The 20,777-nt window shown below is 42.8% G+C and overlaps 1 protein-coding gene across 3 annotated transcripts; it reads left to right on the top strand.

Moving 5' to 3' along the window:
• The first annotated feature begins 76 nt into the window (after window positions 1-76).
• On the top strand, window positions 77-14,928 carry nup37 (nucleoporin 37). 3 transcript variants are annotated; one of them, XM_028955472.1, is made up of 11 exons: window positions 77-126; window positions 272-359; window positions 1,173-1,349; window positions 1,672-1,796; window positions 4,229-4,301; window positions 4,420-4,514; window positions 13,090-13,180; window positions 13,677-13,858; window positions 13,957-13,998; window positions 14,079-14,172; window positions 14,735-14,928. In XM_028955472.1, exons 3-11 carry the CDS (start codon window positions 1,194-1,196, stop codon window positions 14,846-14,848), a joined length of 972 nt encoding a protein of 323 aa, XP_028811305.1. In that variant the 5' UTR covers window positions 77-126; window positions 272-359; window positions 1,173-1,193; the 3' UTR covers window positions 14,849-14,928. The 3 variants fall into 3 exon arrangements, with proteins under 3 accessions (XP_028811305.1, XP_028811306.1, XP_028811307.1); XM_028955473.1 differs by having other exon boundaries at window positions 85-108; XM_028955474.1 differs by lacking the exon at window positions 77-126 and adding an exon at window positions 157-175.
• Window positions 14,929-20,777: the final 5,849 nt, after the last annotated feature.

The raw sequence follows: 20,777 nt of genomic DNA, 5'->3' as shown, positions 1-20,777 counted from the left end.
AAATTTTAAATCTCCCCGGAAGTCCGTCGCTGACCAATCGCGTAGCACCTTGCCACTGACGTAATCAAAACACGCCCCTTTACCAGGAAGCTGACCGCCGAGGAGCATGTAGTCTTTTTGTAACAGGTTTCATTCATCTAACGCAACACATTCTACACGTATATGTATTCTATATGTACCTGAGATTTATTTATTTAAATTAAAATACATGCATCTGTTTATGAGCCAACCAAATGTGATATTATATGTTTCGCACTGTAAAAATCCATAGAGATGTACTTCCACACTCGACAACCCGGAAGTGAAAGGCCGCATTGGCTCCATGTGCCGGAGAATTTGAAATTCTGTCTGACGGAGAGGTAAGCTCGTTCGTCAGCTCGTTCTTTCATTCGCGGCGTTATTTAACAAATTACGTCTGCTTTACGTCTGAATCTTAGCAACGCGTTCGTGTTTAATGCGCCGCTTCAGTTCGCTTTGTTAAGTTTACGTCAAGTGCTTACGTTAAATTTCGTAGATCTAGCTTCATTTCACTTTGTGGCCCTTCTCGTGTACATTGTTGTGACCGTTTCTAGATTATTTCTTCTAGAAAGCAGCAACATTACGTTTTGCGGACTGAAATGCAGTGTGCTGGTCGTAGCCCAGTGAACCAGAAGACCACAAAGTCTCAGGTTCAGGCCCCACTTGTCTCCACGGGGCTGTCCCTGTAATTCAAATTCAAATGTTATTTGTCACATACATAGTCATACACGCTATTATATACAGTGAAATTCTTTAGCGACTGCTACTGAACACTGTATTGCAAATATTGCAAGCATACAATGAACCAATATGCAAATATTGCAAACATAACCAAATATTACACTTTTATGTCTTTAACATAAAACCTAAAATATGTGTATAACTACTGATTGCAAGGCGCTCTGGGTAAAGGTGTCTGATAAATGCTGTAAATGTAAAATGTTTCACTCTGTGGATATTTGTGTGGGTGGGCGTGTTGTACCCCCCCACGCACAGTGCTCCCTACATCATCTGTATACAGGATACAGGCCCTTAAAGGCCATGGGGCGTGGTTCTGTGTGATGTAAAATATTTTTTTGTTTTTTTGCACTGGTGTATTTTAAGCAACATAAATTTGTGTAAGTGCGTCTCCCTGTGGCATTCATATTTTACAGACGTAAATAGAAGAGGGTACGATGCAGGATGACACACAGCGCACCGCCACGTACACAGTGCCATGTGATGACTATGTCCACGTTGTGGAGTTCAGCCCGTTCGACTGTGGCTCTGCCGCATCATTACTAGCATATGGAGGAAATTTGTATGTTGTGGTGGGGACCTGTCGCTTTCAGGTGAGTAGAACCTAATAAAATGTTGGGTTATGGTTTAAAAGAAAGCATGCAATCCATTTGAAACCTGAGATTTCACAGCATCGATCACAGTCTGTTTTTAGAGATGATTTGTCTTTTTCTAAATAGTATTTAATTTGAGTGGTTTTTGTTGATGTGAAGAGACCGGGCGCAGAAAAAATCTAGCAGCAGCCCCCCAATATGTTATATTATCATGTATATGCAGTTTTTACATTGTGTTTGATTCTTTGGATGGAATCTGAGGTTCAGATGAAGTCAAAGATGAGACTTGTTGATATATATTTCAAAAGTTTTTTTTTTTCAGGAAGAAGATGTTGACGTGGAAGGTGTGGAGTTTAATACACTGTGGATCTTTCATCATGGAGTTCGTGTTGACTGTCTTGCTTGGAGCCCTGAATCGCGACTGGACCACCTTCCCCAAGTCATCAGGTGAAATACTTTTTAAAGTATTTTACGACATGCTTTTTCCTGTGTTTGTGTATTCGTTCAAATATCTAGATTTTAGTTAGATTTAAGTGGGCTTTCAACCTGTGACTTTGTTGTTGTCTGGTTCATAATATAAGTTCAGCAATAGTTAATTAGTTAATTGTTGAGCATGCTCCATACAGTGTTGTATCAGGCTATGTTCTTCTGTTCTTTTAATAGCCGGTGGGCTAATAAATAATCTGTAATATTTGCACTTTTTCTTGTACTAGGATAGGTGTAAGATAACGTGGAACATCGTTCAAATGTATTTAAAAAAAAAAGATTGTTTTGCAGATATTTGAAACACTATTTTTACTAATTTCAATGAAATTTGAAGCAAATTATTTTAACCCAGGCATGTTATATTGAGCAGATCAGGCTTAATTAAAATATTAATATAATGAACCACATTGTAACTCTTTGTCCTTGTTATCATATGTTAAACTCGTGTAGCTTTTAGATGAGTGACATTGTTTTCCTGTGCATCACACCATCTTGGACATTTTATTTGCATAAACATTATTATTGTATAAACATTATTTTATTGAAGTGTATTAACACCCATTATACACTGAAATATTTGGTGCATTAGTTTTGTCTGAATGCTTGTAGAGTTCACAGAAATTTATTGGAAGTTGGTTTAAACAAGTGAGACTAGTTTTCTGTATAATGTGCATCACATGGCAAGTTTTCAAACTGCTTATATGGCTTTTGTCAGAACTTTATATTGAACGACCCTGTAATAGGGCACAACAAGTACTACATACATGTCACACTTGTTTGAAGTTATAGTTAGTAGTAGTTATGGGGCTAAAGTAACCTATCAAAATGTCCCCTGCATCATGTAGAGAATCGTCCCAGTGAGTGTAGTGCTGCCAGTCTTCATTGCACCATGCTACTGGACGTTTGTGGCTGCTGCAAAGCAGATGAAAACACCACATTATTACCCATCCATTTTATTCCTGCTTACCACATTTCTTGACTTTTTTTTTTTTTTTTGTTTGTTTTTTTTGTTTTTTTTTGGTTTTTTCTTTAGTTTAATGTCTGTATTGTTGTTTGAAGGTAAGCGGGTCCTGAAGTTCTATTTGTGGTTCTTACAGAGTTGATTACTTCACCCTTTTAAAGTCTCGCTCCATACCTTCACCTCTGTTAGCAGAGCCGTTAAGAACCACCCTACTCGACTCGACTCTTTGCGCAATAATACAACTGAAAGAATCCTATTCATAACTAACCATCCCTTGAGACACATCTACGCTATTTACTTTGTTCCTAGTCATGTACTATATTAATGTCACCTTCGGTCCTTACTTGAGTTTTCGGTCCTCCACCACATTGACCTGTGGGCTGGCTTGTTTCAGGTGCTTCTGGACTAATGAAGCCATTTCAGTATGCTTTCTAGAAAGCCAGGCTCTAAACGCAGGTCCCTCCCACTAGGAATGTTTCCCAGGCAGGCAGTGGGTGGGCACAGGGGGAAACGGCGGTGGCAGTGATGCTTCCTGCCGGGGTACCACAGGGCCGGCCCGCACAATGTGACGTGAGCGTGCGTTCGTGTTACATGGCTGTGGGCCCCTTTCTCCCCCGACTAAACCCCATGACCCCGCATCACACCGGTCCGGTTCCAGCCCTCCCCGCGCGTACACATGTACAGTGGTTGCGCCTTCCAGGAAAAGCAGCGAGGTTTGGAGACCAGGACCAGAAAAAGGGGGCCAGGGAGAGGGGGTGGGGGAACAGTAGTGAAAGAAGACGGACCAGGGCTGGAAGCGCGCCATGGTCAGGATCATGGTGCATTATCAGGATCTTCGCTGATAACTCGCCGCTGTGCCAGCCATGGGTGAAGTCAAGTCCACAGAGAGACCTCAACGTAGGAGAGATGCAACGTTAGAATGGTGCTATTGTACGCTGCATGTGTATGGTGACATCACGCCAAATCCATCTGTTCCCACAGCTGAAAATGTGTGAAACGTGTTTATTTTTCTTGTAACGTGTGTGTGTTTTTCTTGTCAGAAGTGAGTTAGTGTAATTGTGTGAATAATTGCAGGCGCTGGTGTATACTGGGCCTGATTAGAGGGAAAGGTCCTCTCTCCTCAGGATTGGTTTGGGTTCTGAACAGGGAGAGAGAGAGAGAGAGAGAGAGAGAGAAGCTGTGGTATGGCGTGAAGAGTCTTGTTTTCTTCTCCGTTTATCCTTTGCAATTATAATATCCGTGGCAATGGTTCCATTGACAAATGGCCAAATCATAGCCACTTGCGCACGCACACTCGATTGGAGAGAGGTGTTAACCCGTAGTACACGCGCACACACACACACACACACACGCGCAGGGTGTGTAGAGTTGAATAAGCCAGGCCGTGTTTTGATGTCCTTGTTTTGTTTTGCCTGGTGCTCTCCCACTGTAGATTCTGCACCGCAGCTGCTGACTGCAAACTCCGGCTGGTCACGTCAGACGCGAAAGACCGTCATGAAGTAAAGGTGACCTGCATGCACACACACACACACAAACACACACACACACACGCTTGCACATTTTCGATAGCATTAAATAAACCACTGTTTTCAGAACACTGTGTGTGTGTGTGATCTGTTTTAGGTAATCGAGGGCCACACCAGCTACGTAAACCAGTTAGTGTTCGAGCCCACTGAAGGAAAACAGATCGCCTCTGTCAGCGATGATCACACCTGCAGGTCATTTTTTTCTTCCCCCCCCCCCCCCCCCCCCCCCCCCCTCATGCTTTGTTTTTTTTTTTTTTTTTTTTTTTTTTGGGTGCATGTCAGTGTGTGAGCTGGTGTGTGTGTGTGTGTGAGAGAGAGAACGCGTGCACACACTCGCACAGAGCTCTTGACTGTGTTCTGTTCTCTGTTAATGGTGCAGAAAGTCCTGAGAGCATTTCCACCGTGAAACCCAACTCTAAGCACAACATGCTGCGCCACCAGGCCTGCGTAAGCGGAACACCCCTCGGCCTCCGCACTTCTCTAAGTAATTGGTTAGACGTGGAAATCCAATTAGCGGCCTGGCTCGTCCTGTCTCCGCAAGGATGCCTGTTCGTGTGCCCGACCAGCATGGACTCGACATTTGGCCTCGTTGGCCAGCTGGAAGATGACCTTGAAAGCCTCTTCCATAAGCACAAGGGGTTTCCTCTGTTACATCAGGACAGCGTCATAATGTTGCCATGGCACCCTCCACCAACAGTCCGTTTTACACTTGGTTTCTTGCCATAGGGTCAACCCCTGCAAGGTCGAACCAGAGGCCCAACTCTTGGCCCCCGGCCGCTCCAGATTCGTCCCTTCCCAGCCCTACCCCTCCTCACACTATTGACAGAAATCACTCCAGAGCAGCCGCTTGAGATAAAATCTGTCTGCCCTGCTTCCAGCAACAACATTTCCTTTTGCAACCTCGAATAATTCAGGCTCTAGTTCCCGTGAGCCAGCACCAGATTTACGCTACGTGAAGACATTGTCTTTGGCAAAATGCGTACGTGTGCTGTGTTCGCGGTGACCTCTTTCACCCTGACAAACCTTGATCTGAGAAAGCACTGTCAGCACAATACGGCACCTATAGCGGGCCCATGGTGTGTGTGTGTGTGTGTGTTGAAGTTAATGTAAATTACCTGGCAGGGACTGCCTGAAATGCATCTGAAGTGTTTTTTCCATCGTTTGTAGTATAGTACAAGGCTTCGTACGTTCCGTTTCCATTTTTTTACGTTCTGACCAGATTTGCCTGGCCCTGCTTGATCTTCGCATTCATGATTACAAGGCTCTCGGATTTAACTCGTCAGTCTACGTTGCTGTCCTCTCATAGGGTCATGAACTTTGGCTACTGACAGAAAGACCAAGATTGTGGATTCAAGTGAGGTTTCTGGTTCGGGTTGCAGGAGTTGCTCTCTCCTTGACAGGATGAGGAGCTCGGTAATCCAGCAGAGCCGCTGTACCGCCGTTTTAAGAGGAGCCAGCTGAGGTGGTTGGCACTGTAAGGCTGCCGTTGCTTTTCTTTTGGGCACGTCTGACTTTGCAGAGACCCCAGTTGTCCTGCTTTTTACAGTTATTGTGGTAAGGGATGCCTGGTTTCACCAGCTGAGCCTGCTGCTTCCGTGACCCTCATCTAAGAAACATGCTGGAAATTGACTGACTGACTATTTAACTCTAATGTTAATGCATCTGTTCTCTGAAACAGCATCCGTGCATGAGTTACAAACCATTGTAATCGTGTTATAAGACCAGAAATAACTTGATTTGGGAAAAAATCTGATGATTTTCCTAATCACATTGATTTCAAAGTAATAAATAAACAAGATTTGTGTAACAATGTTTTCAGTACCTCCTCCTAAATAGTCTAACATCTAAACTATTAAGAGTTGGTGACCAACCTGTGGCACGGCATTCAGTGCAAACCCATTTTTCTATGTTTGCATCATATTACATTAGACAGCCAATCATTAGTGACATTGCAAATTTGCCACCGAAGGATTATTTAGTTTTTAAAATGTTCTGCAGATTTGGATCCTTTCACAAAATTACAGAAATTTGTTACTCTTGCTTACACATGCATGAACTCCAGAGCTTTCAGTTTTTGACAGAATCCAGATGAACAAAACTTCTACTAACACTGAATTATTTCCTTTTGTCCTTGATTGTTACTGCTTTCGAAAGCTCCCACTACTCTGGTGGTACTAATTGTGGGGATTAAAGGTCCCCTATTATGATTTTTTTTTTAATTTTTTTTTTTGCTTTTGTATTGGTGTTAGTGGTTCCCTAATACTAAACCTCTTTCCGAAATTCATTGTGATGCAGAATTACAGGCACTTTTAGCCAGTCATACATTGAGATTTCCCCAATTCAGTTTGGTCCTGCAGTGCCTAGAAATCGCGATATGTATAAAGAGTGCTTTGTCATTCTTCCCTCATTCATTTCCCCTCCCCTGAAAAAGGAACTCCACTGACCGTCATGGCTTGAAAACGTGCGAAGTATTGCAATTCCTTGGTGATTGGATGTGAAAAACAAGCACAAATGTATTTTTTTTTAGTTCCGTCATGCAAGACACTAAGTATTAGAGGACACTAAGACCAATTTAAAAGCAAAAAAAATCCCCACGTTTGGTACCACCAGAGTAGTGGGTACTTTCGACAGAAGTAACAATTGAGGAAACAAATAATTCAGTGTTGTGGACAGGCTAGGGGAACTCGTATTAATGTTCAATATGCTCACACAGTGAAATTTACCGTAATAGGGGACCTTTAACTGTGCCGCTGCAGCCACAGGATGGTTTCGTGCACGGTCAAGTTGTGGGGTTCGTGGTTGGGGCGGTGTGACCGAATGTGTTTTCCTCTGGGGCTGGTTTGTGTGAACTAGGGCCAAACTCACTGGGGAGCTTAGAGTGTGTGCGGCGCAGGAGCGAACTGCTAATGTTTACATGCACTCGTCACGTGGGAGGAGCGCAGGCCAGAGTATGGCCCTCTCACGTACACACACATTTACCTTCACACCGTTTCCAGCTGTTTAATTGATGTGTGAAGTCACACAAAGATAGATTAAAATGGTTTTGAGAACAGTAGAGAAATGAGGCAGTTGTTACAGTTTAAAAAAAGTCTATGGGCATTCCTTATAAATACAGCCAGAGCTGAGAGAATCAGTGTACATTTATCTTTCTCCAGAAGGGCAGGGCAGACTCAAAATATTCCTTATTGCAAATGAAGACGTAAAACATTATTTTTCTTTATAATCACAAAAATTTGTTCTAAATGCACACGTTTTGTGCCCGTTTTTGATATTCCTTAGAAACCATTTTTTAAACCATTATTTGGCACTGAATGCTTTCTGCAGCAGTGGCCATAAAAAAAAAAAAAGTATTTTTGGTCATGCAACATGTTGAGAACAGTCGGAATTCCCTCATGAATGTTTATATGTGTGCAGTTTTTCAAAATATGATGATTTCTGCCTTTTTTATTGTGCTTATGAAAAGACCCAAAACTGTTTGAACTGAATTATATTGCGATCATCAATCAGTCTTTGCCGAGACCTTATTCTGCCTAATTTTGAATGTACAGTACAGGCCGAATGTTTGGACACACCTTCTCATTCAATGTGTTTTCTTTATTTTCATGACCATTTACATTGGTAGATTCTCACTGAAGGCATCAAAACTATGAATGAACACATGTGGAGTTATGTACTTAACAAAAAATAAATACCTGAAAACATGTTTTATATTCTAGTTTCTTTGCTCTGATTACTGCTTTGCTCACTCTTGGCATTCTCTCGATGAGCTTCAAGAGGTCGTCACCCGAAATGGTTTTCCAACAGTCTTGAAGGAGTTCCCAGAGGTGTTTAGCACTTGTTTGGGTCCAGCTCACCCCAAACCATCTCGATTGGGTTCAGGTCCGGTGACTGTGGAAGCCAGGTCTCCATTTTTTGTTAAGTATATAACACCACATGTGTTCATTCATAGTTTTGATGCCTTCAGTGAGAATCTACCAATGTAAATGGTCAGGAAAATAAAGAAAACACATTGAATGAGAAGGTGTCCAAACGTTTGGCCTGTACTGCACTTTGGCTGTAAAAATCATGTAATGATAAGGACATGATAAGGAAGTGATTGACAACCTTTGCTGCAGCACCTGCTTCGTGGGATGTACCTGAAATTGACTGTCCTGCTCTGGCTATTTTCAGCAGAAGATGTAGGTGTATTCACTATCAAGGTGTGTAGCCCTGCAGCTAGGATAAATTTTTTTTTGTCCTCCATATTCTTGCATTTTTCCGGTCCCCAGTAGGGCTGCACAATTTTGGGAAAAAGACATATTGCGATTATTGAGATCAATATTGCAATATGCAATTGCGATATGATATAGGACACTTGCTTGTATATCAATGAAAAGTCGCATACAAATTACTAAAAGTGAAATGTTTAATTTCAAAGTGAAACATACAAACTACTTATAACAACTTGAAATGCCCAGTGCTTTCAAAATACAATATTCCTTTAAATTAAATAATCACAAAAAACTCTTTAACGACAAACCCTGGTAAGGCTAAACAACTGTTTTCATTATATTTGGCCATTATAAAATCCCGTATTATAGTTCTTACGTTTAACCAAAATGTTGTTTGGAGGCTGACTTGAACACAGGGATGCATAGCTTTGCTAGCTTAGCTAAGGTTAAGATTTGTAAACTGAGGTGAATTTCTTTAGGAAACCTTCAAAGTTTGAGAAAAGTTAACTAAACAGCTAAGAACAGCCTAAATAGTTAATGCCTACGTTTAGCCAAAACGTTGTTTGGAGGCTGACTTGAACACAGGAATGCATAGCTTCGCTAGCTTAGCCTAGCTTAGCTAAGGTTAAGACTTATAAAACGGGATTTTATAATGGCCAAATATATTCAAAACAATGGTCCAGCCTTACCTATGAAATGTAATCCCCCGGGATCTGGTTTGGAGCTTACAGCGGTTTGTACAGCCCCAAGCAGCACAAGAGTGAGACATTTTTATGCACTTCTCTCTATAGACATGTATATGCTTCACTCCACAGCAGAGCCTATCGCAATATGGCGGCGACGTTGACGTACAATGCAGCGCGTCATGCGGCGTCTAACCATATGTCTCCGAATCGAAAGTCATGTGACCAAACACATCACATCCGACTGAAGTGAGACTTCAGTCAGCTCGCAAACTTTGAGAGAATGAGAGAATGGATCGGATATGTAGCCGATCCGATCCAATCCATGTACTAATCATTTAAATTGCAGGTTTTTGCGTTCATGGAATCGCACAGACTGACATCGCGATTACGATTGGGATTAGATTAATCGTGCAGCACTAGTCCCCAGTATCAATAGATAACATTTGCTGTTGTACCTCACATCCCAGAAAGTGGTCAGTCAGCTATAGACAATGTTTTATTGCTCTACCTGCTTTACAAAACTAAAGAGGAGGGAACACAAACGCAGGTATTGCTTAGGGTTCTCAAGGAAGAGAAGACGAGACATACGATGAAAGGAGTGAGAAGACTCCAGGGATCGGGGAGAGTGTAAGAGAGAGCGAGCATTGCCGCGGGAAACATCCGCTGTGCATTTCTCAGCCTCCCTGTCCAGAGTGGCCAGAGAAAACAGAGCACTGCTCCATCTGCAGAAAGATTTAAATTCTGTCACGCTGAGAAAATATGGGACGCAGGAGGAAGAGGGAGGCGGAACGAGAGAAAGATCAAGTTAACAGGAGAGGGAGCCTTCCAGGCCACACGCAACCAGACTCGAGATAGAGACCGAGTGTGTGACTGTGTGTCTGAGTTAATGCATATGCAGGTGGTGCAGAAGTTATCCCACTTAGCCAGCCTGCTGCTACTTGTAAGATGATGGTGAGGGAGCGTATGTTTGTAAGCGCAGGTGGTTCTGCATCTTCATGCGTGCTGAGTGAGATAGTAGATTGTTTTTTCTCCGTATGCTGTTTTGTACGCTCAGCTTCCGGTCACTTTTTAAAGTACTCAGTATTCAATAGTTGCTGTTTATTTCATGCATAATTAAATGATTAAGACTATTTAATAAGATAATTATTAAAAGTGTGCCATACCAGGCCAGTCAGAACATTTTAGATCAATATATTGAACAAATACATATGCTGCTTTTTGAAAAGTGCATTGCACAAAACCATCAGAAATGCTTAAAACAAATTAGTTTGTAGTTCACGACAATTACTCAGCATGTTTAAAAGATCCATTCAGCTACACTTACAGTCTAAGTTAGAATTTATGAAAGGCTGGCGTGTTTATTTATGTATTTATTTTACATTCTGTGTGGGCCTGTAGTGTAAGTCTATACAGCTGTCGAATATCAGTAGACCTGACTCCACAAAAGTAATATCTTTGAGTCGGTGCTGTGCTAGTTCCCGGGGCAGGACCCCTTCTGTCTCTGCATATTTTGATAAGAGTCTGTGCATCCTCATGCTTTTCAGGCCTGTCCGGCTCGGTTAGCCTGGCTCAGCTGAGCAGAGTTCCCAGTGGACGGCAGGGCCTGTTTTCCTGGCTCTTGCCCGATAAATCACGTTGCACGACATTTCCAGTTTCTGTGGCTTTTGGGAAAACACGGGCCAGCCCAAGGGCCCCGGCCACTGTTTTCTCACCAAGCTCGGCCGCCGCTTCAAACGCTTTCCCACCCTTTCAGTTCTTCCCAAACATGGCCGCCATGTGTTATTGTTCCGTGCTGCGTCAATTCGGCAGCCCCTCGAAAGCATGTTATGCAATTACACTGTGCTTGGTCAGCATTGGCTTTCTTCTTTCTTTCTTTCGTTCTTTTTTTTTTTGTTTTGTTTCCCTTCTCTCGTTTTTACCTTTCTTTGTGCTTCTTAGCCACGTTCGGTGCTGTTCATATTTTAGAGGGCCAGTGTTCACCCTCTCAGGGGCACAAGTGGTTCAATTGTGGCTTGGCCCATGACGAGGTGTAGCGTGCAATCAGACGAGGCTTGGCAACGGAGTGGCCCGAAGAGTGAGGCTTTAACCATGTGTGTGTGGTGTGGTCTGAAACCTCACTCACGCTCGTCGTATTTGTAGGGGTGTGAGGAGGACCGCACAGAACCGGGAGGGGAGAGGGAGCGAGATGAAGGGGGAAAGCTGAGTGTTTACTGAGGCCCTTCATCTGGCACTAGTCCTCAGCGCACTGTACCACTGGAGATGTTAATCTCTCCGACAACATGGCTGACATTCAGATGGGCTTTGGACAACTTCATCAGATGAAGCCATTGGCATGATCTCATCACTCCAAGGCCTTGTGTTAGGAACAGCTGGATCAGACATGAAATTATTTCATCTTTACTGTACTTGGCAGTAAAGATGAAATCTGCGTTGGTATGCTGATCTGAGGTCTAGCAGGGCTCTAGAATGCGACCAATTTGGTTGCACATGCATACTGATTTCTCAATAGTGTGACCTAAAAATCAGTGGTCGGGGGGAGAAAACTCTCTGTGGTTTGAGCAACAGACACATTTTTAGGTCCATGTCCTATTCAAAATCAATCATAGATTGTGAAAGGTGGGGCCGAGTCATTTAACATCATGTTTCATGATCAAAGATTTTTTCCACACTGGTTTCATTACCAGTGCAAACCAGGATGTAATCGGCAGAGGCTAGCGTTCATTTTACTCCCTCAGCTTACATTTTTGCACCAATCGAAATGCTCACCTGACCAATCATTTACCGTGGGGGGGCTGAGCCTGAGTGAAATTGTAGAAATGAAATGCGGATTAAGCCAAATGCATGTATAAAACAATGTACTGGCCCAGTGTTCCCTCTCCCCGCTGCCTTGAGATGATAAAGAAGTCATGTACCAGTGCCAGAATTGTTAATGAAGAGCCCTGTATAGAACTCCAGGCTTTTACACTGTTGTTGTTAGTTTTTTTTTTTTTCCTCACGTGTAGCTGTATCTGCTTTTTGATTTTGTAACTTTTTTTTTCCCTTCTTGTATTCAAGCCCTTGCAACGACTTCATGACATTTGGCGAACTTGTTGTGGTCGTTTCGCTCTGGGCCTCATGTGGTTTGCCGTGGCTCCTTATTCTCCAGTCAGCCGTGCTCTTCGTTCTTTGTGATTTTTTGGCATCCCCGTGACTGTTTCTCCCCTCGTATCTTCCTTCACTGTTCGTTCTTGCTTCTGTCAGGGCCAGATGAAGAGCAAAACATGATTCCCTCTTTCCCGGCAAGATGGGAGGCATTGGCAGCCCCGCAAGTTCGCACAAGTTCGATTAATGACAAGCAGACGTTGCATGCTCTTTGTAGAAAAATACTGGCATCAGAAAGGCCCCTTGTGTGTTTCTGCTTACGTTGGTTGCTCATCATCAAGGGGCGAGAGAGAGGGGAGGGATATGACGGAGAATTTGTGGAAAGAGTGAAAAGACTTGCATCTTCCAAAGGTCACAGCAGTCATGTGTTTGTTCCTTGTTATATTTAGTACTAATTAACATTTGTTAATCCCTTAATTTCTTAATCCGGAAGGGTTCTAGTGGCAAAGGGGGGGGCGTAGGCAAGCAGAGCGAAGGTCTTGACTCCTGCAGCTATATTTAAAAGAACACACAGCCTTCCTATTGTGCCTTGTTAATTTTTGGTCAGATTGGCCGGTCATTAATAGAGTACAACAAGAGTGGTGTGATCACACCATCATGGTTCACAGCAAGGGTCCTGTCATTATTTTTCCTGCTTTTTTTTTTTGCCTTTCTGCTTGCACTGGTTTCACTCCATGTCTTGCTGTGTTTTAGCTAATGTGTTGCTGGTTCCTGTTCTCCTTGCTGCAGGATTTGGGACCTGGATGGGAACGAAGCAGCTGTGTTTCGGCTTCGCTCTCCTGGCACAAGTGTGTGCTGGCACCCTGAGGAAATGTACAAGGTGTGCATGTGTTTTGCATTCTAGAACAGCCCTATTTTCGAATCACTACGGTAGACTTAGGGCTTGTGGCACGCTCGCTTAAGTCAAGTATATGTCAAGTCCCTCTTTAGGATTTATAGTGGCAGAAGGGGGCTGAACAGGACTGAACAGATACAAACATGAAAGGGCCGCTTGCCAATCATCTATATCTTGGAGAGGAGGAACTAACCATTTCTGTTTCAGTGTCAGTTATTGGTCCTGGCTCCGCCCTTTATTTTCCTAGTTCTCCTTGATTGAAATACAACTATGATCTGTTTTACTAACCTTTGCATTTCGTCTGATGTTAAACATGGTGGTAGATTATTGGATAATTTTATTGGTGGTGAACTAGTGATTCTTACATTTGTGAACATGCCCAAATTGCTAGACCATATACACCAGGAAGTCTAATAACGATACTGCAAGGGTAACAGTGGACAGTGGAATTTTTTTTTTTTTTCTTTTCTTTGTTCTTTAGCTGATGGTGGCTGAGAAACGAGGAATAATACGTTTCTATGACCTAGTTACCCAGCAGGCAGTTCTCTCACTGGACAGTGGACAAGTTCCACTTATGTCTGCTGACTGGTGCCTAACAAATACCATTAAAGTTGGTGCAGTTGTGGGCACAAACTGGGTTATATGGGACATCACACGGTCTAGGTAAGCACCACGTGCCCTTGGAGAGGATCAGGGGAGGCGAGTAACCGTGAATTCTTAGACCTTATAATTTATAGACTAACGCCATTTTTGTTGAGTAGTTACCCACAGGAGAAGAGACCTGTACATGCCGGAATCTTCAGGTGATTACCCCATTCTTTTTTTTTTTTTTTTTTTAAATGAAAATGGATTATGACCAAAGTAAAAAATCTCTCTTTGGCAGATGGTCCAGGGCAAATGAGAATCTTTTTTCTACAACTGACTTCCCTGGGAAGATCAGCAGTCAGCTATTGGTGCACCATTTGGGCCACCCGCAGGTATGTCCCTTGCTGATAGACTTTTCAGTGGATGGATGTATCCTGCAAAGTAGGCAAATGCATATTTGAACCTCTTTTGGATTTCTTTGTGTTCAGTCTTACTTACTGTTTTGACTCATGAGCCATTTTCATGTGTGAACTCCAAATCAGATCCAGACATTTCCCTAGAGTTGCCCTCACACACATCACACAGGAGATGCTCATACAGGTCACATTCTGACCAACTGAAAAGGTGAAGAGTGCTACCCTGGGTAGAACATGCAGGGGGGCAAAACGTGTTTTGGAAATATCTCACGTAGGAAATATCTATTCTTCTTCACTCTTTGTTGGTTGCGATTGGTCACATTCAAAAAATGTCAACACACACAATTTTCATGCTCTGCTCAGACATGGGCTGATTTGGGTAAATTGACTTTGTGCTTCATAATTGAGCTCAGTATATCAGAATTTGCACACGTACGGGTGATGTTTGGATAAGTTTCGAGTTGTGTTGCATTGCAGAGGGTATAGATCCTCTTATCAATGGTTTCAGCTTTACAGTTCTTTTCTCATGTTGTTGCAGCCTGTGATGATTGGCTCATCGACTGTTGGGGGTGGTCTCAGTTGGCATCGAACCCTACCTTTGTGTGTAATGGGTGGAGACCGGAAACTGGCATTCTGGATGACTGAGATGTGACCTATGAGCATCTGTGTTTCAAACCGTCTACAGATGAGTAGCTGTTGAGAGAAGATCAATAAAAGTTTATTTTGAATGTTCTTCAGTTTTTTTCCTTGTTTGGCAGGAAGGTTTTGGTCAGGTCATGCTCGGGCAAAAATAAAATGAAATCAAAAGTCAGCTACTCCACTAGTATTTTAGCTCTACTAAAATAATTGAAAGGGGTTTTCTAGAACAAACAAAAAAAACATTTGCATTAGTGAACACAGTATTCCACTGGAATTCAAGTCTTAATTGTTGATAAATGGCTGCTCTACTAACATTCAGATATTCCATTGGTTAACAGCAATCTCGCCCTACCTTAGTCATTTAGAACATTAACAATGTTATTTTAATGGACAAAAGTCTATTCAGGCTTTGCTCTAACAAAAACAGACATTTCTAAATATCCTAAATCGGTACTGTACTTGAGTGCAAAAGTGCGGTTATGTCAGTACCCTTCCCATACACACATGCCGGATGAACGAGTCCCTTGGGTGTGCACTCCCTTGGATCTGAAGTGGGTTATGCATAACACCACAATCCAGATTCTCATGTACGTTCAAACCCTGTTAAAACAAATGTGGCTCGTGGAAACACACATGTAGACCCACTGGACATTGCCAATAAAGATGCTCAACCACACGTCAGGCCTATAATCCTGCACTCCTACCTGCCCGCTTAAAGGGTGAGTACAGAGCTGGGGCTGGGAGTGGGCTTGGACCAGAGTCCAAGGCTTGAGTAAACTCCTCAGATGAAGACAAGAGGAGGAAGCCAATGTGCGGAGGGAGGGAGGAAGAGTGTTTTTCTTAGAAAGGCTGAGGAAGCAGGGAGTGGAGGTCCTCCCAGGTCATATGGCTCAGACTGGCAGCATAATCGGTGAGTGGTTTCTCCCCCCCCACATCTTTCACAGAAAAAGAGAAAGAAAGGATGGTGGGATGACATGAGCGACGTGAAGGGAGGAAATGTCACACCTCCTTCCCTGCTGAGGTAAGGTGGGGTGCATGAGTAGCACTTTGGGCGAGTACAGGCTTTTTTAATGGTCCCAATACAATTGGTTTTAAAAACTAAAACAAAGTGGTCTTTGTGAGAGGACATCCGTTAACACAACTAATGCAGATTAACAGATTAAGCATGCATATTGTTCTACATTATTAACTGGGTGCAAACATATATTATAATACAAGTGTTTTTCTTTTGTCGTTGTGATACACAGCAAGCACAGTGCACAAAAAGGAATGGGTCCTCTGAATTTAACCCATAACCTGAATTTAACCCAGTGTATTTAATAGTGTATTCTCTTGTAAATTGTACAGTACAGCAACTGTAAGTAGACTGCTCAAAAAATAAAGGGAACACTTAAATAACACAATGTAACTCCAAGTCAGTCACAATTTTGGGAAATTAAACTGTCCATGTAGGAAGCAACACTGATAATCAATGTCACATGCTGTTGTGCAAAGGGAATATTCAATCGGTGAAATTATAGGCAGTTAGCAAGATGTCCCCAATAAAGGCGTGGTCCTGCATGTGGGGACCACAAACCACTTCTCAGTTCCTATGCTTTCTGGCTTATGTTTTGGTCACTTTTGAATGCTGGCGGTGCTTTCTCTCTAGTGGTGGCCTGAGACTGAGTCTACAACCCACACAAGCGGCTCAGGTAGTGCAGCTCATCCAGGATGGTGCATCAGTGCGAGCTGTGGCAAGAAGGTTTGCTGTGTCTGTCAGCGTAGTGTCCTTGGCATGGAGGCGCTACCAGGAGACAGGCCAGTTCATCAGGAGATGAAGAGAAGGCCGTAGGAGGGCAACAACCCAGCAGCAGGACCGATACCTCTGCCTTTGTGAAGGAGGAACAGGAAGAGCACAGCCAGAGCCCTTCTGCAAGCCACAAATGTGCATGTGTCTGATCAAACGGTCAGAAACGGACTCCATGAGGGTGGTATGAGGGCCCGATGTCCACAGGGGGTTGGCAAATTCGGCACTGGTGCCCTGTGCTCTTCACAGATGAAGTAGGTTAATACTGATCATGTGACAGATGTGAAAGTCTGGAGAGGCTGTGGAGAACATCCTGCTGCAACATCCTCCAGAATGCTGGCTTTGGCAGTGGGTCAGTAATGGTACAGGGTGGCATTTCTTTGGGTGGATCCAACATCAGTGTGTTTTTCCACTTAAATTTGATTTCCATTGATAATTTGTGTTTTTTTTTTTTGTCAGCACATTCGACTATGTAAAGAACAAAGTATTTAATAAGAATGTTTCATTCATTAAGATCTAGGATGTCTTATTTTTTTATTTTTTGTTTTAAGAATTGCATTTCTAGGATTCGTTTATTTCATTGTGTAACTACAAGTAAGTCACTGGTATTTGTTACAGCTTCACAGGTACAATATGCTAACATCTAAATACAGGCTCTATTTAAAAATTTTAATGGACCACTTTAACAGCCTTTCTGCTAAACATCTGCTTTCTGTGCAGTACACTGTTCACCATAGTTGAAAATCATTTGAAAAGCATGAGTAATGAATGCTAATAAACAGGCATAGAACTCGTGCCTAAGCATGGGGCTTGTTTGCTAGTGTAAGGTCAAAGGCGATGACCTGAGCAGAACCAGTATTGTACTGCACTTGAAATAAAGTGTGATAGGTCATTGAGGTCTTTGAAACTGCAGCCACTATTTCTAACCCATCACACAATCCCATATTAGCCAGATCAGTCATAGCTGAAGTGAATAACATTGTGTTTTTTCCACCACAATGGCAGTTAGCAGAGGCTGGGATCAACTAGGCAGCAAGTGTACAATCGAGCTTGAAGTCCAATTGTTAGATAACAGGAAAGGGTATGAATCTGAAAGATTGTGGTAACTTAATGTCTGTTGTAGCTTCAAAAATGCAGCTCTTGCAGGATGTTCCTGGCCTGCAGTGGTTTCACCACCTTGCAATTTACAGGACGTACGTGATCTGTTACTGACACCTCGGTAGTGGATACCATAGCTTACCTAGAGCCTATGCCTTGTCTGTTTTGGCGGAAAAAGGTTGACCAATTCATTCTGGACCTACTATCGCAACATTGCAGCTACCGCTCTCCCATTTACATTTTACATTTACATTTACGGCATTTGGCAGACGCCCTTATCCAGAGCGACTTACAACGTGCTTTCAAGTTAAAACAAGTCCAGTGCAGTTGTTGCAAATGCATGCAGCGCAGGGTCTGACCTGAGCCTGGAACAATAAATCAGTGTCAGCGATGGACACACGGAACTATTTCCATAGGACATGATAACCCGCTGAGAAATGAGGGGCGGCTCTGTCATTTCACCAAACGCCATTCGATCTGTATTGGCATGTCTGGCTGGGTAACATAACACCGCCACCTGGTGGTGGCTTCACAAACAGCTGTTCCTGACCTGATCTGCAGTCCTGCAGGTAGGGGCGTGGCTAGAATTTTTTTTTGACAACTTACTATCAAGTTAAAGTCAACATATGCAAACCATTAAACATTAAATATTGCAAACAACTGTTTACTCACCCCAAAGGGCGTCAGGCCACGCCACTGCCTGCTGGTTTATCTAACCTTAATCTTCCACATCTGAAGCCACTCATCGAGCCTTCCAGGAACATTGCAGACTTGGAATCACGTGGACTGCATCTAAAAATGCTAGCAGGTTCAAGGTTTGGGCACCCCTGGTTTTTAATTTGTCGTTCAGATGCTTGGATCCTCATCTAATTGGGGTCCAGTTCTCCCTTTAGTTGAGCGAGTGGTGACCATATAAATAAAATAAAAAGACTTGTTTGAAAATTGTTTGTTTAAACCTGGGCCTGACCACTTTTGTTCTGTTTAAGTGCACCATTACAATAACACATGTGCTCCCCACGGTCGAGGAGTTCTCTTCCCTGCCAGCCTTTTCTAAGTGCTCGGGATCAAGCTCCTTTGCTTGCGGTGGTGTAATAATAAACTCGCAGGATCAAAGAGACCTCGGACAGGTTTGAACTCTGGGAGAAGGCAGTGGGCTCTAATCTGCACCGCAGCCTCGAGCGCAGGCGTTTCAGACAAAAGAACCAAAGGCGGCGGCGTCAGGCTGGCCAAGAATATTGAGCGCTCGACTCTGAGATTAGCCGCTCTGTTGATGAGGACGTTTTTCAAATGAAATAAAACCCCCTTGTTGACACGGATGGATAAGCCTACCATCACAATAGAGGGCCGGGTCCTCGCCATCCCTATTCAGCAGTTGAATACACACACACACACACACACACACACACACATACATACATACACATGTGTGTGTGTGTGTGTATTGGGTTTTCATTCCCTTCAACTTCCAGTGATTTTCAGTGGTTATCTTATTGCCATGGCGACGTACTTTTGTTTGGAACTCAACAGCGTTGGGATCCTGTCAGCGGTTTGAGGATTTGTGGGTTGGATAGTGCAATGAATGTAAAATGAGATGGGGCTCAACAAGTAACGAGGCCCCTAAATTTGCTTCATGGAAGTGGAAGTGCTCATCTCAGCACTCCTGCATGTTTAGAGTCATTCTCACTCTTTCACCCTGCATAATGAGAAAATGGTGGAGACAGAGGCTTTAGGGTGTCAAAATGAGGTCACCCAAGGTCAGTGTGCTAACTGCAGGCCATGGATTAGTTTTAAGGATTAAAATGTATTTTTCTTTTAGGGTGGGGGGTATAATTGTAGGGCTTCCCATGGCACAGGTATGACCTTGGCTCATAAATCAGCAGGGAGACCATGGTGACCTGGCCTGTTTCTCATCCACTGGGCCCCATTGCTGGTTTTGCTGGGAGCCAGTGGAAGAATCTGATACTTAAATCATTCATAATTAGCTCCTTCCCTTTGTTTAATAAGAATCAAAGACAAGAACTTTCCAAGAACTTTCCAAATGAAAACAGCTTGGTCTGAAATGAGGGGCACATGGCTTTTATTGTACAAAGCCACCCCCTTCCCTGCAAGCCACTTTACACGAACAGTCCAAACACCAGTGCTCAAAGAAAATGCACACGCACAATCCAAAGTCAAAATCGGTGTATCTTTTCCCATATATGCTGATTTATGAATATTTTGAAACAGCTGTGAGACCAGTTACGCACAATATATTATTTTCTGTAACTATACAGTTGCATTTATTAAACAGCAAATGTACACAGCTCCATTTTATGACTCATTTTTGTTAAAGATATAGAGCAGTATTTTTGAGCTGGCAGCATTTCATGGGTAAATAAATACATGAAACAAGAAATAAATATGATCTTTAATGATATTTGTGCAAAAATTTGAAAAATCAACGGGTGTGGGTTTAAATAATCCAGAATGAGGAAGTATCGTATGTGTTCTGACCAGGAACAACAGTGTGGTTAATTTCTCTTCTTCATGATACAGATAGCTGGCAAGCACTTCGGTCTTGTTTTATCTACTTACTTCATAAAAAAAGTAAAATACCTAGAGAACGCTAGTAAAGTCCCATGTTAAGCACTTCGCACCAGTTCAAAACCAGTAATAGATATATACACTAGATGTCATTGTGAATGGGGCCATTTATGGGAACATTTGAGTCAATGGAGCCGCCATGTTGGGACGGGGTGGCGCTCCTTTTACATGAATGAATGTCTATCAGGGACAAGGTGGAATATAGAATTAAAGAACCACAAACCGACAAATTTGCAGAGCGATTTTATTGTCTTAGTTTGTTTCAAAGGTCAGACATGAATTTACGACCAATAAATTACGACCAATTCTCTTTCAATAAATTGAAAGAGAATTGTTTTTTGAGAAAATAGCATAATTTTGGGTCAAAATGTAATCTGCATATGTGATTTTTTTCATTCGAATTCATTTAAACTACACGCCTACTACATGCAGAAAATGCAAATAAAGGCCAGCAATGGAAGCTGGAAAACCCTGG

This window comes from Denticeps clupeoides, chromosome 15 (genome assembly GCF_900700375.1).
Source record: "Denticeps clupeoides chromosome 15, fDenClu1.1, whole genome shotgun sequence".
Classification (NCBI taxonomy): Eukaryota; Metazoa; Chordata; class Actinopteri; order Clupeiformes; family Denticipitidae; genus Denticeps; species Denticeps clupeoides.
This window is presented reverse-complemented; position numbering and strand designations above follow the sequence as displayed.

Bases quoted from the DNA above. Each gene is read 5' to 3' on its own strand.
- nup37 (XM_028955472.1), top strand. From the start codon at position 1,194: ATGCAGGATGACACACAGCGCACCGCCACGTACACAGTGCCATGTGAT. The intron at 1,350-1,671 runs GTGAGTAGAACC...TTTTTTTTTCAG, and splicing joins TGGGGACCTGTCGCTTTCAG to GAAGAAGATGTTGACGTGGA. The intron at 13,859-13,956 runs GTAAGCACCACG...TTTGTTGAGTAG, and splicing joins TGGGACATCACACGGTCTAG to TTACCCACAGGAGAAGAGAC.